We start from the raw sequence: 25536 nt of genomic DNA, 5'->3' as shown, positions 1-25536 counted from the left end.
ACCACTGGGAGCTGCAATGCAGGGAAGAAGCATTACTGCTGTTACCAGAACATGACACTCATGGCAAGACAACCTGAAGGGCTGCAGTGAAAACAGTCCCACTGGAGAACACTCCAACCACCATCCCCTATCAGAAATGAGACACAGGTCTATCAACTGCCTCCATTTATTTTCTCCCAACTACTAACGGAGAAATGAAGGTGAGATCCAGCCTTGATCAGCAAATCACCAAAAGGTATTAAATGCTGATCAAAAGCAGCCACTACCAACACAGATTGTTTTATCATAGTGATAGTATCATGTGGGTGAAGAAGTCAATTTATCAGATTGAAGTGTCTGGGAGGGGAAGCACCAGAAATGAAAAACAGCTTTTAATCTTTCAAAAGAAACATTAGAAGAACTTTTTCAAAAGCATAAAATCTCTCTCTCCTTATAGGTGAGCTATATATAGAACTCAGAGCAGCCTGATTTATTCTACAATCTTGGTAAGACACAGACAACTGCCTTAAGCACTGAATTCACTCTTTCTCTGTGTTTGAAGCCCCTAAAAATCAGGATTTGGAGAAATTTAAAAGAGGCAGCACCTCAAGTTCTTGTATTCCAGACTTTTAATGCTCCTGTTTCAGTCTGCTGTCATTAACAAGAAAACTCACATCAAAAGAAATTAAGTCATATAATGGTGGCAGTATGAAAGCACAAGAGCTTATGAACTAAATATATATGCTTTTGTTATGGTGCAGAACATATGTGGAAGCCATTATACAATCCACAAACTTAGCTGGAACAGCTTCCAAGCTCCAGTTTCTTGAAAAGCAGCCACTAGAGCTTCCCTTTGAGCCAGAAGAGATAGTTGACTCAAAGGAAGGGACAGAGGCAACAATTTAGCACTGAAGTAACATTAAAACTGAAAGACAGTGAACCTGTCACAAATAGTAAATTTGAGGGAGGGGATATTTTGGTAATTTTACCTTCATTCACACTTTGAAGTCGTAAAACTCAGAGAGAAGAGACACATTGTAACACAGAAGACTTATTTTGATGAAACTATCTCAAAGCTTCACATTTATCATTCATTCACAAGCTACTTCCTTGCACTGTTGCAGGCTGCAACTGCAGCCCATGTTCTGAACTACCCCAGAACAGCAACCATTGAACACTGTTTGCTCTCTGACCAAAGAGATCAGCTTTATACCAGTTAGGGTGTAATTTAATCAGCAAACAAACATTTCAGTCGAGGACTGTAAAGCAAGAGCTTTGTTACAAAGATCTCTGGTCATCAGACTCTGTGTTCAGATGCAGTCTTCTTTTTGTCCAGCTTTGAGGAGTAGATTTCACATGTACTAAAAGCACCTGAATCAGCATTTCCCAGCTTGCCCAATACCATCTTTTAAACCATAGTCTATATACAATAAAGCAGATGTTTTCTAAATGTATTTTTATAAGCAGAAATGGTAAAAAAACCAAGAGACAGCATCACTGTGTTGCTTAGCTGAATTGTCTGTTGGTCATGCTTCCATTTATAAGAACACTATTTCTACAATATGCTTTTCAACCTACTTAAAAATAAGTGTTCTGCTTAGTAATAATCTGAAGTATGAGATGTACTCTTACAACTGTTATTAAAAATAAGACATTTAGATTTCCATGGTTACCACAAAGATCTCTTTACTGCAATGCTGCTTGGTGAGTAGCTTCATATTTCATACCCACCTGCAGCCAATGAGCAAAAAGACACTCATGAAAAGAATGACTAAGAGGAAATAGGTGATGCTATCATCTACAAAAGACAAAACAAATTATCTTTCACACACTAAAAAAGATTTGCTATGTACTTCCAGGCTAACCCCAAAGATTTAATAAATAAATTAAAAAACTAAAAGCATTAACAATTGCAAATAGTTACCTTGCCAACATGCTCCAACTACCAGCTGTGTTTCTATCTTTGAAGGATGGAGTGGGTAATCCTCAGTCACTGGGAAAGGATCATAGGAAACCCCATCTACATACAGAGTCACTGTAGGGAATTCCACATTGAGGACATAGTGATGCCACTCCTTGTCACACACCTGAGGAAACAAAGTTTGGAAAATTCAACTTTAAATTTGGTTTTTTTTTTCATAACAGTTGAATAACTGATCTGAGGCACGTTTTGCATATAACACATGCAGACACACCACCAAGCTCTAAGCCTGTACAGACACACTGTATGTTGCACAGACATGGCAGGCAGCTGAAGAAAGCAAAGCATAAGTGGTTTCTTTTCTTCTATTGCCAATATCAGAAGCTGCACATACTCAAATTCCTTTAATTTTTATACCAACAACAGTATATTTCAATTGAAAAATACATCTCTAAGGCAAAGTACCGTCTGAAATACTGCTGTAATACAACACTGCTTGACAAAGGACCTGCTGAGAGGTACTGTTTAGAGAAAAACATAACCATTTTGAACAAGAAGCAGAAAGTACCTGCAACTCTCAGAGGCCTATTCACTCTCTTTTTGTGAAGTAAAATCTAATTAAGAAAACTGATTCATAGCTACTGCTCACTATGTGTGAAAAGTCACAAGTTTTATTTCAGTGCATAAAAGGATTAAGAAGATAAGTTCTTCTGTTATCCTCTTAACACTTTGATCTGCAAAAATGTTGCATGCTCAGAAATACTTTAATGCTATAAACAAACTGGAGTAGTTCCTGTTTTCTCACGCATGTTACCTGACAAGGTACTTGGGAAGTTAACTGACAACACAGCTACAAGACTGACATTGTATTTTGACATATACATTCACATTTTACTACCTTTCAGGACAATGACTTGTACTTTATTTCATTAATACTCCATTCAAGATGAAAAGGTACAGCTGAACCTGTCTCTGACACTTGATCACAGTCCAAGTATTTGGTTCTATAAAACACAGCATCAGTCTGGAGTTGCAAAAAGTATTCATTAATAATCATCTTAGCAAGAAGCTTGGTCTCCGATGGTTTTCACTGCATTCTAACCTCCTACCAACTGTCCTTCCAAACTTACTTGATTAAGTTTCCAGTGAAACTCAGCAGGTTTGTATGTTTTTCCCTCTGAAGGGTCTTGGCGGAAGAGGAAAACCAGCCGGCAGTTGTGGATGTAGAGCGTGTAGTGGTGCCGGTTCATATCTGCACAAGAGCTTTAGTTAACACTGCTGTGCTCTGCAAACCAGAACAACTCCACAAAACTCACGTGTTCTGTCATTTCATACATAAACCACCAGTAACTGATAGGAAGAAACAAGTATAGAATCAGGGGAATGAGAAACATTTGTAAGGGTAGTTGGGGCAAACATTCTTGAACAACCCATGAGTAACAAACTCACTGGACAATTGACAGGCGCGTCTGTGTCCAACCTAAACCAAGGCACAGGGCTGAAGACTCACAGAGATAAACCTCTCAGCAGCAGAAAAAAAGCTGTATTTGCAAATAGAAGAGCTGTTTTGTTCCAAATTAGTAATTTATACCACAGCTAATTAGTGTTTTGGAACATGTACACATGGTGGTAGGTGGATATGCTTTCCTAAAAGAAAGCTCTATAGTCATAGCTCTAAAGGACATTTAAGATAAATACAAAGGTGAGATGGTAGAGAAACAGATGAGAATAAGGAAAAAACCCCACATTTTAGTCCTATTGCCTGCTCCATGGAGTGGGTAAGTCAAGAAATGAGGGAATGAAAAAAAATACCAGTATGATGTCAATCTTCCAGCCTGACAGCATTAAATCTGACTGTATTGTTTCAGTGCAATATATTCTGAATTGCCTCTCTCCAACAAACCTAGTTCCAGTCTTTCAATATTGTATAATGATAACTATACTACCAGAAACTACCTATCTCAAAAATTTTATAGTTAGGTCAAACCAGGGAATAAAAAAGGAAAAAGATTGTTTTGAAGGTCAGCTTCCCATGTACTTGGAAACAGAAGAATTGTATTTTGAAGTTTGCCTTTTTTTTCCAGCTCACTTACTTTGACGAATCCAAAGTTTTCTTTTTCATTAATAGGAAGGGGTGAAGGTAGGGGAAAGAGGACAATATTTGTACCCAGTTCTAAATGACAGTGACTTTTCTCCTGTTCAATTAAATGCTTTTAGAACATTACAAATACTGTTAAAATGTTCTTATTTTCAAACATAATTCAATTAAGCTGAGGGCTGCTGAGTTTGCTCTACATTCAGGACAGTTTCCTTTGAAAAATGTACCAGCATTTTAAATAAAATCTCTTTCTAATATGCTGAATAAATCCACTGCTCCAACTAACAAAGACAAGAATTCTTTAATTCTTTTACCCCCCCATTAGACAGCAATTAAGGAAAGAGGGTTATTAGATTTCCTTCTTATTAATAGCATCTTCAAAATGCTTGTGTCTGTAGCATTCAGAGACTGAAATTAGACACAGGGTGAAAAAAAAACTTCATCACTGGGAAAAGAGGAAATTATCTTATCCTAGAAAAAATAAGATACGTAGCAAGAGCTGTTACTAAACCTGATATATATATATATATATTAATTATTTTGGGCAGCACCAACAAGGCTTTGGAGATGCAAAATCAAGACTGCATTGCCAGAATACGTTATCTGCCAGAGCAAAAAGAAATGCATAATATAAACTGAAAGAGAAAAATAAGGCTGCTTAATCTGAAACTGAAACTAGATAATCAATCCAAGGCCACACCTCTATAGGTAAGCACAATAAAGAGCAACTTCTTCAGCCCACTTCAGTTCCAAGAAAAACCTAACCTAGAGAAAAAAACTTCAGTTTCTCACATATACTGCCACAGCTCAGAAAAACAACAACCAATAATAAGACTGCTTATATTTGAAGTGTTGACAAACCTGTCTTGTCTGAATTGCACAGAATTGTCTCTTTCTCTTTGGTCCCAGGCCCATGTCTCATCCATACTGAAATCATGAAGGGCTCTTTCAGATTGACTGTGACAACACCATCTGGAATCTTCACAGCTTGTGTGCCATTAAATTCAAAGACTTGGTCACTGTCATGACCATTATCAGTAGGAAGTCCTATTGTCCAGTTAGCAGCACTACTTGGAGGGGGAAGCAGCTCAATTGTGCCAGAAGAAGCACCTACAATAAAAACACTCACATGAAAAAACAAGACACTAGAAAGATCACAGCTAGTTTCACAGCAAATTGTTTTTCTGGGTACCAATTTTTCAGCACCAACTGCCAGCAGTACACACTTGCCATCATACAAAAGCAATTTTTCTTTTAAATAAGGTGACACTAATAATAGACATTTAATATCACTATGATTTCTATACATTTATTTTCTGGGTAGACAACTAATCTCACTGAAATTGTCTTGCTTACTATCTCTCCAGCTGTAGAACCTTAATTTGCCTCTATCTTAGGAACATTAATACCAATTGTCCCTCAGGCCCACGAACATGATACTGTATTAGTTGCAAGACTAACATCCATGCAGTTGGAGAAGGCCACATAAGCAAAGGATTCTTGACTACAAAGGATCCATAAACTTTTCATAAGCCCTTTAACTGCAGCCCTTTATTCCCAGAGCAAGCACAGTTTACATTTAAGTGATGCAAATAAACTATTTTTTTCAAACTACACTTTTTTGGTTTTTGTATCTACTTTTTCACCATATATTTCTCACATTGCATCCTTTACATCCATCATGCTCCAAAAACACAGAGAGGCTTTAATGGCCATTCTGCATGTGTAACATCCTTTCAGCTCCTGAACATGAATCCCATGTAAGGGAAATTATCAGTCTATATAAGCTAGTGGAGAGGCAGAAATAAGGGATTCTTTATTGCATTTGAGACTTATTTTAAAAGCCACTTTCAGCCAGTTTCATGCTTTTTATTGCCTGCTAGGCAAAAACTGGAGAAAACTTCATTAAGTCCATATTCACTCACTCATTTGTAGTCTAACATAATATTTGAAGAAAAAATATTTATCAAGACCATTTTATTTTAACAGAAACATTCTTACCACAGAGTCTGTGAATGGATTTCTCAGAGTAGGTGTCTCTATCACAGCCTTTACCAATATGGTTGGTTTCCAGTTCAACTGTTGCTTCAATGGAGGTTATTGGCTCATCACAGGTTTCCAAACGCATCCCAGGGAAGAGAGCTAAGGAACCAGTTCCAGGCTCATATTCAATTCTTTTGCTCCAACCTGTATATTTATCCAAAGAAACAGTGTTTAAAATCTCTCATGTTTGACTGAACATACTGGCAAATGCTAAGAGCAGAAAGGAATGAGATCAAACCAACCTTGCCAGCCAGGCTTGCACGTAGGCTTAATGCTAATTTTAACCAAGACATCCTCAGCAGCTCTCTTCTTCCCACAGTCATACGCCGTTACTGTCAGTTTATACTGATGTTCTTTACCATAGTTTAATTTTTCTGTGTTTTTTATATAACCTGACACACAAGAAATTAAAAAAAAATAAAGCAACAATTAGACCACAGTATCTACTCACTTCTCAGGGTCACTGCCACATTTAATGCATCCAAGCACCACCTGTGCACTTCATACAGGTACCAAGACTTTAACAGACACAACTGCAGGTGAATTAGCTCCTCACTTCTGAGTTTTCAATGCCAGGCATCAGGGCCAGACCCTTAGGAATGACATCAATTCAGAGATACACAGAACAGCAGCCATATACTTACCGGGCTCTTTGTAGCATATTCTAGCACTCAAAATGAAACTGTTCAGAGGTGGTAACTGATACAGAAGTTGCTTGACATGTGCCAGGATTTTCTACCTTTTTTTCTTTTTAATTTGCATACCCATGAAAATTGTCCACGGACCATGTGGATCCCCAAAAATCTCAAACTAGAGCCCATTAAAAACTCCCATGCTTTGCTTAATCAGCTTGACCTTCCAGAAGTAATCTAAAGGGTTCACAGATCATCAGCAGAAAAAAATTACCTAAACAAATGACTACACTTCAAAACCAGTAACTATGATACTGCAATCTCCAGAGGTACATATGAGCATCTCAAATGTGACAAGCACACAATGGAATCCCATTTTTGAAAGCAAGTTAGCAAAACCTAGCCTAATACAGAATAGAAAACTAGGGGTGAAAAGAAATCTTGCTAAGAGCTGGTTTAAAACATAAAGCAGCTACCATATTTCCTTTATTTGAAAAGCATTTTACAAAAAACAACATACTTGCAGCATGACCATCTGCTCCCTGCATCAGTAGACAGCACATGGTATTGGCACTGAAAGACACCTCACTCCTCATTATCGATTCAAACTGCTGAAGTGAGCACATGCATGTAATGATGTTGTAAGGAAGGGGCTAAAACAGGGTTCTGTAGTTTTATGCTGTCCAGTTGGAAGCCCTACTCCTAGGACAGCCAAGTACAGTAATTCCCACTCCATTTTGCATCATATTCTTACCATCTTTGTCAATAGCAAAAGGTACATCCGGAGTTACAATTTCGTAACTGCAAATCTGGCTGAACTGAGGTGAACAATCTGCATCCACTGCTTCCACTTTCAGGATGTTGTCATACCTCTTCCCTTCAATTACTGTTGCCTTATAGGACTTCTCTTTGAACACAGGAGCATACTCATTAACATCATTCACCTGAATATGAACTGTTGCTCTGGAAAGAAAACAGAAAGGTGAGTTTACTAAATATTCCAAAACTCCCATTCATGCAAGGACTGTGATGAAACAGATGAAGCTATCTATCCTTCCAGATTTAAGCTCCCTGAAAGAAGTGACCAATGACTAATAACTATCAATCTCATCCACTCTAACTAGGAAAGCAGTAGATATTTTTCCTAAATGTTGTTACATAATTCAGTTTAGTTTTAGATTACTACTTACTATTGCTGTTTATTTGCAAATAAAATTCAAACCCTCGTATTACAACTATTAAATTGCTGCCATTTTACAGAAATATAACAAAATACAGCTGTAACAAAATAGGCTTTTACTTCTGTTAAAACAGGACAATCCTGCAAGTGCTTTCCTGCTGTCAGAGTATTTGATGTAAACACCCAATTTTTATTCCATGTGAACAAGAATGACAGTTGAGACTGCTCTTAGGCTAAGAGCTCAGTCAGGTGCATCTGATAAGCTTTTTTTTGGTAATACAGTACTGAGCTGTGTAAGTCAGTAAAAACTGGCTTGTTTCTTGCATGTAGGAATGAGAAACCAGGCAATGTACATGGAAGGAACACAGAAGTGGAAGATACACTTCAGCAGATCATACAGCTATTTTTTTTTCCTGCTGATCAGTGATTCAAGTTTATACAGAATAGGAAATTAATGCAGTTTCTGTCAGTGACCAAGAATGTAAATGGATGTCAGATTCAATCACTAGTCTTTCCATGAAAGAAAAGTTTTCTAATGCTTATGCTAAAAAATAAGTCTTTGAGGTATTATTTTATCCTGTGTTGAACAAATGCCACCAAAAATGACCTTCTGTGCCATACATGCTTCATGCTCCTGACTTTAAGAGCTTAACTCCAAGGTGGTTAAAAGCCACAACGAAAACAGTGGTTTGGAGGCAGAGGTCTTAGAAAACCATAATTTTGCTGTGGGGAAAGAAGAGTTGCAGTGCAGGCACCTAGATCTGTACTGGTTCATTACACAGCCATGAATCTGGATAACCATAATTTTCACTAGACCCATCAGAATAAAATCTATGTCTCAATTAAGCAACACAGGTAGAAAAATACAGTAAGTTCTACAGTGAAGAGAAGGAACTATATACACTATCAAGCTGAACAAAGAATGTAATTGCAGGCAACCCAACAAAACATTTGTTGCCATCTTTCTCTTTGAAATCTTTCTTCAAAAGACAAACTGAATATCAAATAGAGTCTAAGGGCATATCCAATTCCCTTAAGTGTAATCCTTAAAGAGACAACTTTCTGCTGCCTAGTTGAAGCACACAGCTCCAGAGTAACAAGGCTGTATTTGTCACCAAGATAAGTGCTTCCAGTCTATTCCTCATCTTATTTATGGCCTTCTTTGCCTTACACAAACAGTAATCCATCACATGCTCTGCAGATGTTTACACCAGGGTATTAAATCTCAAGTGGATTTTCCAGAGAGCACTTTATATTGTGGTTTCTTCTTTAGATAAAGACTGGCTAAAGATTGCTTTGATCCCATTCTTTAATCTAGGCAGAAATTAATCTTGGGCTATTGATCTTGCTTTTTTGGTGAGGCTGCCTGGAAACTAAAGCAACATGTGTCTGTTTCTGTTGTGTCAAGTTTAATATAGATTGACTTCTTGAATAATTTTTTCAGTTTCAGAAACTGAATTCTGAAAAAATGTCTCAAGCTTGGACTTTGCAAACTGTCAATATCAACTCAAGCCAGATTTTAACTAACTCAACAGTTTTCCTGCTGTATTCCCACACTATTTTCTAATATAAATTCAGAGACATCAAGGGATTAAGTAGTATCATCTAGAATACAGCTAAAGGGGTGTCAAAACATGGCCATTTTGCTTCTATTAATATTATCATTATATCAAAGTCTTCCAGTATTAACACTTGGTTTGCGTTTACTCTGAACACACTGACCATAAATCACCACGAGCATGAGTCCACTTGAAACCAAACTTCCCCTCAGCCCACCACAGATTTACTTACTTGTGGGATTTTTTTGCATTGGCTCCATCTGGTCCTTTCCCGCAGTCATAGGCCTGGATGGTGAAGGTGTAATCCTTCTGCAGTTCACAGTCCAGCTTCTCTTTAGAGCGTATGATTCCCTCACCAGTGGATTTATCCACTACCACTGCTTCAAAGGGAACATTCTGCCCGTGAATTTTAAATCCACAAATCTCACCTACAGATTCAAAGTAAGAGAGGTTAAAACTGGTCCAAATTGTGACACGTTTTTAAAATAAATGACCGAATATTTTGCAGCCAAGGGTTTGTGAGGGTCTGTGGACAAAGCATGAGCGCTGTGCTTTAAAATGGGTGATTTCTGGGAACATTTGTAAAAAGAAGCACACGTCTGCCTTCCAAGCAACTTGTTTACTTTGCATCCATTCATGCAGGAATACAAAAGAGAAAAAGAGAAATGTAGACAGGCATTTCACAGGAGTACTTGAGATAGCTCTAGGGTAAGAACAGGTCACATGAGAGCATACAGCCAAGGCCACTGGTAGTATCCTCTATGCCAAGCTACTGGGAAGAGCTAGGCAGCTTGTTTATTTTGACCAGAGCAAAAGGTTAAAGTGCACAGTTACAAGTCGAAGGATGAAAAAGCTTCATGTACAGGTTCAGCACCAAAATTACAGAAATTCTGTCAACAAATCAAAGAACAAAGTCTTCCTGTGCAATGTACCTGGCTATAATTAGGGAATCAAAATAAACTACTGAATGAGAAAGGTAGAAATACCAACTTCTCAGGCATCCATTTCAACAGCTATTTCTAACACAGCAAATATGTTAGTTAAGGAAGCTCAAACATGGAATGTAAGCTTTCCTTTGCATTCAAACTCTTCATGATAACAAACTTGTAAGAGAAGTCCCCGGCACATCATTTTAAAACACATCTAAGCCTAAGGTAACACAGGAAGACCTTTTGCTGGCACAGCTGGGTCAGTCTGTCAGCAGGTGATGTGGAGTGAGCCTGGCACACCTAGCTGTGCTAACAAAAGCCACTCAATAAACAGTTTCATCACCTACACTATGTTTTTACTTGTATCACTTACTATGTTTTGAAGGTGATTTTCTTGCATCAACATAAAACACTATTTTGCTACTATAGTTGCAATGGTATCATAATACCAAGAGTGCTCTCCTACTGTAAACGTGCCAAGATGCATTAAAAAAAGAAAAAAAAGTATTTGACTCTGATTTTAAACTACTGGAGTAGGTACTGAAGGAAGTGTACAACAGGGAAGGTGTTAAAATGCTTTGGCAGTTAAAAATTACTTTGCAAAGCACATGAAAAAACCTAAGATGTCCCCAAGAAATAAGCTATTGGTGAAAACAGCAGAAAATGCTCCTTTCGCCAAAACCAGCTCCTTCAGTGTCCACACAACATATAATAATCCCAAATGGTTCAAATGGATGTCTGATTTACAGATATTTCTAACCAAGGGCTTGGTTACAGAACAGATTTTAATCAATATATTTTAAAATAGGAAAAACAACAACTGGGAGAATAAATGGTACAAAAGAGCATGACAGGATCTTCTGTTTAAGTGCTGAATCCCCATTTCATAACCAGTTAGTAGGTTAATATTCATAAAAGGGATAGAAAGAACCCTTTATCACCTTCTTTGGTGACTGTCACCTCAAAACTCTCTAAAGGGAGAAAAGATAAACCCAAGTCAGTAACAGGAAAGATTGAAAGGGAGCAAATAAGGAAAAGGCAAAGATGCACACACTACACAGAAAAGCTTTGGGAAAATCGTGTTCTAAAACTCCAGTGGTGATTTGCTGTTATTTGTTACAATTTTAGTTTTAGTTCTGTTATATATGATTTAACCTTTTAAGTCCAGGTTGTCATGTGTAGAATTTTGAAGTATTTAGTATGTTTATCAAAAGGGTTTTTTCTTCTTGTAATTTTCTTTTTTTAATAACACCATCTGCTAAACAAAAGATATTTTCAAAATTCCATGTTGATGAAGAACTATTTGTAAGATAGAATTTTCATCAGAATTTATTGTGCTATTCTATTTGAAGAAGACATGGTAAATAAGTTAAACAAACTTTTATCTATGAAACTACCATATTTCTACAATTAAGAAACTTCATATTCTCCTTCTGAGTTCCATTAAAAAAAATACTGAAGTAGTCATGGGCTATTTGTGTTTCCACATAAACTCTTATTGGCCTAGGTTGTGTAACACCTACATTTGCAAGATATTTAATACATTATGACTGTGATAGGCACATCTGCAATGGTTTCACAGTTTAAATGGAAAGCCAGTTAACTCTGTTCTTCAATCCTCTTGAAATCATAATCTATTAATCCCCCAAACTACCACCTTTACATATCATTTGACATATCATTTTTTCCAGATTGTTGACATCTTTGACCTGAATTAAAAACACTTCTAGCAGATTTCCTATTAATTCTTAAAAATTCCAAACAACTTGCAGTAACCGAGTTGTTCAAATCTACTCTCCAGTGGCCTTAACAAGAGATGAGGCACTAAAGTTACAGAGAAATATTTTTCTTAGAAAGGCAAATTTACAGATAAATATTGAAGCAGAAATTTAAGGGAAAATACTTTACAACATGCCACAATTTGTAGACCATTTTAAAATGAGCCAGTTTCTCTCTAGAAATTCCTCCCTGAAACTCACTTCAGGTAATCCCTAGATTTATAATCAGCTCTTTATTTTAATGCACCAAGTATGCTGCCTCTTGTGGCACCCACATCATTTATTTCAGTCTATTCTTACACAGGATATAAATATAAACTTGTTTTTTAATATGTTTTGGCAATAGGATCATTCAACAAAATGTTACACTGCTTGAATTCATGGCTGACACCACTGATGAGCCAACAGCAACATTCCAACTGCAATTCTTAAAATATTCCACATCTCTTACTCCCCAAAGTCACCTTCCTGCCCCCTTCCAAGAACTCTAACCTTGAGAATCAGGCATTGGGTGTGAAACATTAAGATTACAGGAAAAAAATAAACAGAAGGGAACATTAAAGCAGAAAGTCTGATAAGGGAGAGAAGAGAGAGAAGTGTATTAATGTTGCAATTACCTGTTTGTGAGAAAGGGAGACTATTTAAAACTGGTCCGTTCTCTATCATCTGGAGGGACCTTTAACCCTGGCAACAGACACCTGTTTGGCTGCTAGGAAGTTCAGGCATTATATTTTTGGCTTCTGAGCATAAGACATAAACAGCCCCTCCAATAAATATCCATGTGTCTCCAGGTGCTTTTTAAGGTGTAAAGCTTCTGTTCGAGTTGCACTGTAACTCAACTCCTGCCAAATGATTCCCAAACAATAACAATTGTATTTTCCACTTCACACTATTAAGATTAACAAATGCCCTTTTATTACTACATAGACAAGCTGCTTGTGACTGAAAAGGTTATAATGCATAAAACCTATAGTGTTACTGATAGTGTTCTAAATCAGCAAATGCAGAGCTCCCTACCCTATCAGACTTTTCAAGAACGCCTCTTCAAAGTTACTCTAAAATGAAAAGAAGCAAAAAGGAGTCATTCTCAGAAGTACAAACTATTTCAATTATTGAAGCTCCCCCTCCTTTCTCAAAAATACATCACAAACTGCTACAGAGCTTTTTCAAGACAATTTACAGATTAATATTCCCATACACAGGCGATATTAATTTTCACCTCCATTACAAAATGCCTATATACATTTGCGTAAGGCTCTTCTGCGATTACAGAATTCATGGCAGTGCATTCTTTTCATTGCCATTTGGTAAGCCTGGTCCCATACCATCCTCCCTACTCATTCATCCAATGTTCTATGTGCTTGGTGCTTTTCCTCATTTCATTCTGAAGCTGAGATGCTTTACTGAAACAAACCTCTACCTCTCCTAATCTTGACTTGACATTCTTCAAACTTTGGAATCAGCTATCCCTCTACATTTCCATTCCCCAGGAGAGGAAGCACATTCTCCCAGCTCTAACCGAGCAGCAGTCTACATGAAGGTCATGGAAAGCCTTCAGGAAAGCTTCCCATTTCAATACCTTTAGAATGTCTCCTGAACAAGTATTTCTTAGCATCATATAAAACTCTTAAAAACAACCAATTTTGAATTTCACAAGAACTCCCTTTAAGCTTGTATTTGTATGCATGATAGGTACAAAACATCACTTCATGCCTTAAATTTGATGGAAAATGGCTGAAATACTACTGCAACAAAACTTCCCTTAGGTTTGCCAACCGCCTGTGCAACATATTGGTTGTACACTCACTGAATCACTCCCTGGATGTGACAAGATCAAAATCTTTATGTTTGATTACACAGCATCATTCATCTTCTCCACATCTCACTGCTTTCTCCCCATCATCCGGCTGAGCACTGCATTACACACAGACAGGATGTCAGCACAGCTCCCTGCCCTAAACAAACACAGCCTCAGCACTGGCCCACAGCTACGTGGGAACCCCACACACCTCTGGAGAGAAGCTGGCAGGAAGGATTAATGGAGTTTTGGTTTGTTATTGTTTTTCTTTTAAAGAATGCATACAGATTCTGCAAGATCATTTTCAAAGCTCTATGCATATGCATACTCCAAGGCAAGAAATTCCTAACCCCCACAAAAATACCTCTTGCATTCAATATTAGTAAAGGGGAAAATAAAGTATTGTGGCTGAGAAGTGGTTTTCTCTAGGGGTGGGGAAGAGATGAAAACCTTATTACAGACACATCAGAAAAACCAAGGAAACATTTCCTTCCACAAGGGAAACATTTCAAGCACCCTGTTAGCAAGACCCTGCATTACCTTCATCACAAAACACATTCAGTGATGCAAAGTGATGTTTGTTTCAAATGCAATAAAAATTCGGTTTCTTTTTGCATACTGAAGGAGAAATCCATATTGAGAGCTTCAGACATTTTATTCATGTCCAAAATCAGTTTAATGTACAATAGAAATTTTTTCAGCAAAACCATTTCGGATCAAATTCCAACATGGCTTGCTTTGAAATGCAGAAAAATTTCTCAGAGGAAGAAGACTGGTCATTGTCTTCTCAAGCAGATCTGTAACAATCATGGTACAAAAGGACTGGTTCCACAGGGACTCTACACTTGGTGCAGTATGACAAGACAACCTGGCACATCTCTATTCCAACTCTGTTTTCAAAAGTGTGTTGTTTCAGATGTAAAACCTTATAAAATTCCCTAGAAATAAATGTCTATATTACCCTACTTATTTTTGCATGCCTTAATTTAAGGAGTCTACCCACAGCACAGAGTGAGCAAAGCAGTAAAATATTACTTTTATTTGCCTCACATTATAGGAGAAAATTTAAATGCACCAGTTTCAGGATGCTCAAAATCAAAATAAAGGAGAAAGCTCTATTTAAAGTATTTTATACCTGCAGACAGTTCAAAAGTTTCACAGCTCAGCTAGGGGGAACAGTTAATTAAAATACTCAACCTTTGAAAGTAGGAATAAATTTGATTTATAAGTAGGAATACATTAGTCAGGGCTGAAGCAGCCATTTAATCCTGAAAATGCTTTGTTTTGCTGTGAAAACATGTCACTGATCTAATGGGCTCCTTGCACTTAAACACCCACATAGATGCTGCTGGACAACAAGGCTATTCTCCATTCCAGAACACAACTACAGCACCACCAGCTAGAACTGATAATGCTGATTCAACACATCTCCCACATTTGGTGTCCTCAAGGACAGATTCAAGTATTGTTCCATCTAATGGCAGACAAATACTTTTGTAGATTCCCACAGCACAGTCATTCAGAATTTACACAATTCAAACCCAACAGGGTCATATTGAGGAAAATTTCTTTACTATGTTAGTGTGTTATGCTCAGAATTTAAGGTAACTATTTAGAATCCACTGCTCTGCTGCTACTTAAGAATTGTTAGGTTTTGAATGCCAAAATATATTATGTTTAGACAAAAGTTAAACAAAACCATTTTCCAGTTAGTAAAAATGTTCATTAAATGAAAGCAGGTTTATACCATTTAGACTAACACAATGGAAAAGCAGTCTTGTTTGCAGAGATGCTTTCACATTGAATTTTCCTCTGCAAATCTGACAGTCTATTTGAAGACATCTGCTGGTTCTTTCTTAAAGCATCATGATATCCAGCACTCAAAAAACTTTACTATCCACCAAGAGGTATAAAATTGCCATGTTCAGAATCTGTTCAATGCTGTCTAACTACCAGTGCCTACATTTAAAGCACTTAAAAACTGTGAGAGATGACTCATATTCTCCTAATCTCCCAGTACACAAGCCAGCCTTCCTATATCTCTTTTTACTTAACAGATTTTGTATCCCAACACAAGTGTCTTCATCTGGAAATGAAAAGGGTTTTTTGTTCATAGACATCAGATTTATTTCCAGTTAGGATCCCTTAAGAGCCTCTGCCATGAATATCCAACACATGAGAAAGTCTGAGTTTCAGAGGTTTTCCATTATCTCTGAACTTCCTGTATTTGTAAGGCAGCCTTGGAGATAATTACAGCCTTATGATAATGCAACAAAACTGTGACTTTAAGGACCATTTTAAGAAACTGTGATTGAGTTGCTGTAATACTGTAGCACACAATTCAGCCAGCATGCTGAACATCTCCAACGGCCATTTCAATGGCTGTTAATTCAATTACTTTCTTTTTCTATCACCTTCTCCTTGAAGCCAGGCTAAAAAACATTCCCAAAACTGGCTTATGCCACATCCCCTAGGTATTTTACTAGGTTTCTTAACTCTAAAATTTTACTTAACCAAGTAGACTTCTACAAGTATCTAATTTAAGCTTGTGTTATCTGCTACAACTGACTTAAAAACCTGCAGATGCCTGCTGCTATTATTCAAACACGATTTTTAATATTTTTGTGAAGCCAAAAATGTACTTTCCATAACACTGTGTCCAATCATGAATACAGTATTCTTAAACAGTAGTTTCCAGAAAAAAAAAAAACAAACACTGCATGGGTTTATAAAAAACCTATCAACTGTCAGTCCTATGTTGAAAGCGAACAATTAGCTGAAAGTGAACATTTTGCAAGTGGCTTGTGTATCATTCCCTATGTTCTTTACCAGAAGAGGAAAAGCCTTTTCTTCAGGTCAAAGTGGGTTGTCCACTTTTTTAAAATACCCCAGAACTACTAAGCAAGTTATCACAGAAAATCTAGATTTCTACAGGAATTTTCTGTCTAACTACTGCACAGAAGAAATGTAATCTTAATTCTACTAATTACTGTTTTCAATCTATTAAGACACAAATCAAAAACACTAAGAAAAGCAAAAGCACTGCTCAGAATTCTAAGAAAATATTTGTTTCAGAACTCCTAGACTGAATGCTGTGAAATGTGGAATCCAGAGGACCCAAGAAAAGGTTAAACACAAGGAGGGGAAAAAAATGTTCAGAAAAATTAACACACACACATGAAATTGAAAGCAGCATGGAATATCAGCAGTCTGGTTTGGATTTCTGGATACAGCTGTACATTTATGGCTGTTAATATGAAATAAAACTCTGGTTCATGCACAAACACTTTCTAGGGTCTAAAAGCTTGGAAACATTATGCTACTGTTAGGGAAAACACACTAAATAACACACAGCATTTGTCATCAAGAAGGCTCTTACACTTCCTAAAGAAATGTAGATTAATTCATTACCTGCAAAACGCAGAGGTGCATCCTTGTCCAGGGCTATTAGAGGAGGGTCCAAGAGCACCGTGTTGTCATTTTCTGTAACTATACCATGATAGGTTGTTTCAATCCATGGCTTATGCTTGTTAACTGAAAGGAAACAAAGTACAAAGTCAAAACACTTGAAACCCACAGCTTGTTTTAAAAATACTTGATAACACTGTTTTATTCCTCTTTCATTTTTCTAAATCTGAATGAGCATTTTACTAAATTAGAAAATCTCAGACAAAAGAGTTCAGTGTCCCTGTAGGCCTTCCAAAAGTAACTCAGAGAATCTAAATTAGTCTCTTAACTATACTGGGATAGAAGATACCCCCGAAGAGCAATTAAAAAATACCTTGTAACAGAGATGGGGAACCACTGCCACCAGTGCCAAGTGTAACACCAGAGAAACCTCTATTCAGCACTACATGAAGCAAGACCAGCCAATATGAAGCACAAAGGTTTGGGTACACTCTACTACTCTCCAACTTGGAAAACTTGGGATGCAGTTGGTGGACTGTTCTTCAGAATGTAAAGGCTTTTTTTTCAGCATTTTGTCCTGCATGGGGTTTTTTAATTATTATTATTTTAAAAACTAAACACAAGTGTAACACCAGAGAAACCTCTATTCAGCACTACATGAAGCAAGACCAGCCAATATGAAGCACAAAGGTTTGGGTACACTCTACTACTCTCCAACTTGGAAAACTTGGGATGCAGTTGGTGGACTGTTCTTCAGAATGTAAAGGCTTTTTTTTCAGCATTTTGTCCTGCATGGGGTTTTTTAATTATTATTATTTAAAAAACTAAAAAAAAAAAAAAAAAACCCACAACAAAACAGTGACAAAAGGACATTTAAACAAATGACTAAACCTAGAGGTAGAGACCTCATCCAGGAAACTGTAACAATCTCCCAACATGCTTTCATCTGTAATCCTCTCCTGGTTAGTAGCATCAAACTGCTAGACAGGATATAGTATCTTCATACATAATAATGTAGCAAGAGAGAACTCACAACAAACTATTTGAATGCAAACAGAGTTTAATTACCACCATGTGGTTTCAGTCAATAAGGCAACACTACTATCTTTATTGCCTCAATCCACTGGCAGGGGCATGTTTTCAATATTCAGCATACCAAATAGACAGCTAAGTGTCAACCACATTGTTCTGTCTCCCCAGAGAACACTTCTGCAGCACCCTCCAAAGTACGTGGCACTTTAGAACAAACTTTGTCAGGGTCCAAGAGACTAACACATCATTCCTCCCTCAGAGGGTCTGCATCAGTAACTGCCCCAGTGAGAGCTTCCAATTGAAACGTGTCAATTCATATCCGGTCTGAAGAGAAGTGTTTCACTAATCCATGGCTGGTGGGAGAATAAGAAGGACACACGTGTATTTTTCTGTCAGTGCATCTGGGGCAGTTACAGCTCGACTGAACACCCTTTCACTCATTCATATTTGTCTTTGCAAGGACTTAGTATAAATTACTAGAACAGATCTCTGCCAGGAAAGACTCCATCTCCTTTCTAATGTTTCTGAATATAATTAATTCTTTTTTTTTTTTTTTTTTTTTTAATAAGCATTAAGAAACCTTCTTCGAATTTAGCAACCCACAGGAAATTCCACTACTGTAGGGTAGAGAGTTCTATAAAAGGCTGAAGTACTATATCCACATATGAACAGAATTAGGAGTATGCTAAGCATCTGCAGAGTCTAGTAAACCGTCAAACAACTGTCCCAGTTAAAAGCAAACTCATGTCCTTTTATTGTGCTCTAGACAATAAAATCATAAAGCTTAAACCCCTTTGTGTTTAGTAAGGCTAAAACATCACCAGATTTTAAAACATAAAGCTTAAATCCCTTTGTGTTTATGAAGGCTACACATCACTGGATTTTAAAACATTCACCAAACTTACTGCTGAATATCCAGGAAAGGCCTGTTATCCATATTTGTGATCAACTGACTCCAGCATAACCACATACTGCAAGAAATTCTCAAGCTAGCATATGAGGCACAGCTTATGAGCAATACATTACTGCTTCCCCTGAACCAACTGCAGAATTGAACCAAGTATTCTTCTGATCTCAGTTGGCCTAAATATTATTAAATGTTGGACTGAAAATGATCACATTTTTCCCCTCTTTACTTGTCACAAAATTCCTGGTATCTACAGAGAAAGTTGTTCAAAGCCATACTGTTCCTTTCAAACCAAAACAGTCGGCCTGTTCCAAGCCTGACACTAACAAAGTGCCCTGAGCTGTTAATCTCTTGCCATTTAACTGGGATAAACTACACTGGTTTCCTTGAAATACAATATTCACACTATTTGTAAGCGCCTCAACTGGAATCTATTGTAAATCCCAACCAGCATTTAATCTAGTCAAGTGGGGGAAGCTACCGTGGAACAACACAGCAGGCTGACTTCTACATATTTTTTAGGGGCCAAATAAATGTACAGGACAGCCAAGCATACCTCTGTTTGCAGGGAGCAAAACTGAAATGTAAAGCTCGTGCCACAGCCTTGATGGCTGCCGAGCAGTGACTGAACGTGTGTCTGCAAGGTGAGCACCAGCCACCTGTCCAACTCAGTTTATCTAAAGATAATCTCTGCTAAGCCAGAGGAGGAAAGGGAACTGGTGCCTGATGTGATGTGTGCCTTGAACACAGGTTTTAAAAATTCCATTTGCTCTAGGTCTATTTCCCATGAAACTGAGCAGACCAACTTGTACAAATACTGAGTGGTACTACTTTCTGTTCTGCAGAGAAGGAACACACATGCAAGAAAGGATGCTCCACCAAAGCAGGAGCTGATGCTGCAGAATGCAATCCCTCTGATCAACTAGCAGCAATTTTTTCCTGCTATTTAAAAGAATTAATGAATGGAAATTAATATGTGGGGAGGACAATGGGGTCTAGGACTAGTATGGAAACTTCAATCAAAAGCTATTATCTTAAGACAATCAGAATTAATTAAGTTCCAGTATTTGAATGCAAACATTAAAATTAACTTAGAGAGTCCTGAGTACTTCAGTTATCTTCTTACCAGTGGTCTGACATTCATTTGACTTCAATAGAACCTGGCACCTACATAACTGAAGATTTAGACACATCACAACAAGAAAGGGCTGTAGTTGAAAATATATTTTCTTCTGGATAACTAATTCTAACATATAGCAAGTGTTGTTAGCAATGCTATATATCTTTACAACTACATCAGGACAATTTATGTCTAAACAAATTTTAAGAATTAACTAGTAAAACATATTGAACAAACTCAATAACAAGAACTGGAGTATGAAAGCTAAATGTTCAATCCAGTGATGGCAGCTAAAGTATTCATTTTCTAAATCCATCTTTGAGAATTCATAAAAAATCCAGAGACTACATAAAAAGTTATATTCTCTGTCAGTTCAAATGAACTGCACTCAATTAACTGAGTAAACAGTCCTTTACCCCTGCTCTGAAGGTACATCTTCTAATTTTCTTCCTCTTGATATAAGACAATAAAGTACGCCTTTCAGTGACACAGTAAAAACTCTGAAGCATATCTTGCCTTGAATATTCATAATTTAGTACTGTTCTGATGCAATTTCAAGCAATATCATTAAAATAATAAGCTTGTGTAGTACATAACCATAGAAAAAATATAGCTCGGCCAAGAAGGAAGTATCTACATGATAAAATACACCTTCTCCACCCTGAAAGTAAAGTTGAATAAGAAAGGGTGTAGCATGGCCCAATTCTAATGTGTGTTCTGCTCCTGCCCTAGGCTCCCCAGCCTGTAATCCAGACCTGTGCCTCTATTTTCCATTAGAAAAAAGAGAGGATCAAGTTTGTATAGAAACAACTTGCAATTTATCAGTAGTAATTAAAAGATTTAATTTACTTGTTTAACTGGGTCTTCTCATGCCTAGAATTTTATCAAAAATCATCTGATAACCAAGTAAATAGAACTGAACATAAGTTTAGCTCAAATGCTGAGTTTCTTGACAGGATGGTACTTTCCTTATAGTAGTAGTATGTATCCTTGTAGTATGGGTTTCCAAGACAAACTATGAGTTTCTTGACAGGATGGTACTTTCCTTATCTGTAGTATGGGTTTCCAAGACAAACTTCAATTTCCATTACTGGGACATGAAAGCTGTAAGGTGTAACAAAATATAGGGGGATGGATCCAGACTAGGAGAGGTATTAAGTTAAGGGCATGGACATCCACTAACACTAACCTCTACAGATCCTGGTTGAAAGAAAATCAGGTGGTTGAAATTTATGCCACAATTTTGGATCTCTATCTTGGGTTCTTGGCCTCAGATAAGCACTTGTAATTTGTGCCCTGGAAACTCAACTGTCTTTCAACAGGAGCACAAGGTAATATTCATAAATTGTCAGGTGCCTACAGTTTGAGCCTGTACAATTAAAACTAATTATCCAAACACCATATTCAAACTAATGGCTGTAGGAATTCAACAGGTTTTATTAAATTACATTTTGCCTAGGGAAAAATCTCTGGTTTATCACCACTTAAAGAGTTTCCTCTTTGACAATGAGCCAGTTGCCTAAATCTGATTTTAGCTGTACAGAAATACGTGGAAGTTTTGCTACAAGCTCAAAAATAAGGTACATGCAAATGACTGATTAGAAGCCAGCTGCATTTTTTATCATCCACAACTGCAGCAGAAGAAATATTCAGAGTATCAGAGTCCTTAGAGAGTATACTGCCTGAATTTCAATTAGGACAAAAGTTTGGCAGGGAAAACAGAAAAAAAACACACCAAAAAACCCAATACAAAACAGTCTATATAGGACTAAGGCAAAAAAGCATGAATTTTTAAAGTGAAATTTCAAATGTTTTAAACCAAACAGAACACTGAAATACTGTAAACATAACTTAAATGTTGCCAATTATAGTGCAAGAATAGATATCACTTAGTTTCTAACTATTGTAATATTTATGAACTTCACTCCTTGAAAGGGAATCTTATTTATAAATACAGCAAACATCATCTCAGTACAGCAGGCACTTCTGGCTCTACTTGTCTCCATTTAAAAACAGGGAAGCCAACAGGGAGCAGTAGCAGCAACTTGTTTTCAATCTGAGTACAAAGAAAGTGAGAGGAGACTATCGACAAAGGACAGACAGTTCTTCAAAGGCACTGAGGTTCCTAATAGTCCTTTGTAAAGGCTCCTAAGGAGGTTTAGTGCCTACTGAAGCCAATGTGAGTCAGTCAGTGCAAATCAAATAAATCAGAGCACAAAACAAGATTTATTTAAGACCAAGGCTTCCGACTTACTAAACTCTCCTATATTTTGAGGTATCACTTCTGTCTCTGACAATAATGATAATGCTACAAGATGTATGGCCCTTAATATCATAAACAAAATTTGAGAGACAGCTCTGAATACAACTAAATAAAATGAGAAAGCTCAGAAAAATGGCAATAAGTGCTTTAGTTCAGAAAACATCAATGACTGCAGAAGCTTTTTTCTCTGCTGCAGAACAGTTTCATACCCATAAGCCACTAAGCTATTAGATACTAAGATTTTTCATGGCACAAAATTCTTTACCCAGAATTCTAATTTAATCTGTTTGAGATGAGATGTTCACACTACGCTTCCCTGTGGCACGATCTGGATTTAACTTCAAGCCTTCTAACTTCCACGAGAAATGGAAATTCGTGAGCCTAGCTTCTCTCCTCCTTCCTAAAATCTCTCTGCAATAATCTGAAACTGGTCATTTCAAGCCTGCAGAAACATTTAACACCTCAAACCGAAGATACACTTACAAGTCTAGAAAAGTTTCTGTTGATAAATTTTCCTGATAACTTGGCACAGACAGCACAACCTGCAGTCTTATAATATGGGAGAAGGCAACTGGCACAACAGGATTCCAAACACACCAAGTAAATCATGCTTGTCCAGACCACCTCTCCTCCATTTCAATTTCCAGAGGATTGTATTATTTTACTTAATATATACAGAGAAAGAGATTAAAACTGTTTAAATGAACAGATGGCTGTATATTATGCTTCCACACGCAAGTCAGAAAGATCAAGCACTGGTTAATTCTGAATCGTCTTGGTGGTCTTTTACTTTCCTAACACCTTAGAGGGAAAAAAAAAAAGGCAAAAAAACCCAACCGCCCCATAATTATCCAAATTGTTCCTTCATAATACTTTGGGGCAGTCTTAAATTTTCATGGCTCTAAAAAGGAGAGAGAAACCCAACCACCAGTCCTATATTACAAAGGTTGTTCCTGTGTCAAAGAAGCACCTGCAGTAAGACCATGGCACTGAGAAAGTGGTTTGGATTTAAAATATTTGTAGCACCACATAACTTCCTGAAATAATCATAGATCAGGCAAGCTTCCTCAAAATCAATATCCTTCCTAAATTACAGTAAGTTGGAATGGAACCAAGCAAGAGAGGCCTATTGCTCTATCTGGTCAGTAACTATGGAAGAAGCAGCCATTAGACACACTGTCTTCTCATCTGAAAACTCACTCTATTCCACTCCCTGTTCAGTTCTGTTCATAAATAACCGACTGCTTCACTCTGACAAACACTATTTGAATGCATTGCTAACTAGTGCTTTTCCATTGCAACATCAGTCCAATGAGCTTAGAAGTATATGGGTCAATTTGATCAATTACATTATAAACTCAGTTAAATTCAGTTCTACATCAGCTGGACAGGAATATGCCTCTTTAGAAGCTGAAACCACACTTTGCAGCCCTTAGAAGTACAGGAAAGATGGTAGGTCAGCTAGCTCAGACCTAATTTCTGTGTAGGATCACATCCTCCAAAGCCTATTTTTATTTGTTTCCATCATGACTAAAGAAAACACCTTTCACTCCCATGATCCAACCACAGGAATACACAGGACTGGAGAACGGAACTCGCCACTCTGGTGTAACCTTTGCAGTCCACTTCTGCACGTTACTGAATCTAATGCAGTTTTCACCACTTAAATCTTAGCCACCTCAGTAATAATGACTTTTACAGTCACAGATGAAAACAATTAAGGTGTACTTGGCAAAAAGAAAAAAAATTTAATTGACAATGCAGCACAAAACTGAAAGTTTACCATACATGTTTCTCCTACCAACAGGAAAATGATTCTGAGTTGCCTCAGCAGCTTTCCAGGTGTTCTGCTACTTGTAGTTAAATAAATCCTCCCTTAACATTATTAACAGGCCTACCTAGAATAGCCAAAATATCTCAAGAACTAAGGTAACAGGATATACTAAAGCCAAACCAGACCTCTCACTGTAACTCAGTTACGTGTGATGACGTCCAGCAGCTCTGTAGACTGGACTGAAAACAAGTCTCCAACAGACTGCAGAAGAGCTCACTAAAAGAGCTGTCCTGTGTCTCACTACCTAGATTTGCCATTCATTTCCAAGTATCTATTAGCATTCTTTGAAAATGGTTTTTGATCTTTGCTTTATTCATAATTTCAAATGATGGGAAAACCTAGCAATTCAATAGAATTGTGCTTCTGTATTGGTGTGGTAAGCATTACATTTAATGGTCTCCAGAACACTAGTGCATAGGTTGTACTTAAGAGACCTTGTACAGGTAAATTATGGTCACCATCTAAACAGCTGGCAGACTTCTTTACTACAGCAGCAGCTTCTTGATCATATGTAGGGAAACCGCAGCAAGATGTGTCCTTAATGAGTTGTTTTTAAGATCAGGAACTCTTCAACGGACTTGCAAGCCATTTTAAAGCCACACTTCTAATCTACATTCAAATTAAATGCAAGATCTCAAATGTCACTGTATGATCTGCTAAATCTTGCAGAGATGGCACCCTCGATTCAAGGAGTAACCTTCAGGCACAGAAGCGCTTGCAAACCTCTTACCGAGACCTGCTCAGGAGACCTGCAATGCGTATGCTTTTACTCCACAAGATCAATCAATAGCCACAAGGCCGATGTTTAAAAACGCCATATCGCTTAAGGTTTGGCCAAGCTCTGTGCCCTCGCCAACAACCACACGAGTATTCTTTACATAAGCCTGAAGGCCGGGCTCCCCTCGGGCCCTCGGAGGTGTTTTATTTCCCCTTCCCATCCCTCTGGCTGTCACGGCTCTCTCAGGAGCCCAGCGCTCTCAGCACGGCCATTCCCGCCTCACACAGACGCGGCCCCAAGCCCCGAGGTGCGGGCGGGCGGTGCGGGTCTCCGTGTC

At 37.6% G+C, this 25536-nt stretch overlaps 1 protein-coding gene across 1 annotated transcript in view; it reads right to left on the bottom strand.

Moving 5' to 3' along the window:
• Window positions 1–25536, bottom strand: part of CLSTN1 (calsyntenin 1) — a 34864-nt gene that overhangs the window by 8296 nt on the left and 1032 nt on the right. Inside the window, exons 2-10 of the mRNA XM_010005248.1 lie at window positions 17329–17451; window positions 11283–11312; window positions 9645–9840; window positions 7428–7636; window positions 6284–6433; window positions 6000–6185; window positions 4860–5108; window positions 3031–3152; window positions 1904–2066 (exon numbers count right to left, since the gene is read on the bottom strand). Coding sequence (XP_010003550.1) covers window positions 1904–2066; window positions 3031–3152; window positions 4860–5108; window positions 6000–6185; window positions 6284–6433; window positions 7428–7636; window positions 9645–9840; window positions 11283–11312; window positions 17329–17451 — 1428 coding nt within the window. The remainder of the gene's footprint in view (window positions 1–1903; window positions 2067–3030; window positions 3153–4859; window positions 5109–5999; window positions 6186–6283; window positions 6434–7427; window positions 7637–9644; window positions 9841–11282; window positions 11313–17328; window positions 17452–25536) is intronic.

The sequence above is a fragment of the Chaetura pelagica genome, unplaced genomic scaffold, assembly GCF_000747805.2.
Source record: "Chaetura pelagica isolate M959 unplaced genomic scaffold, ChaPel_1.0 scaffold159, whole genome shotgun sequence".
NCBI classification, from domain to species: domain Eukaryota; kingdom Metazoa; phylum Chordata; class Aves; order Apodiformes; family Apodidae; genus Chaetura; species Chaetura pelagica.
Note: the sequence above shows the minus strand (reverse complement) of the source record. Positions and strands in the feature narration are given on the sequence as shown.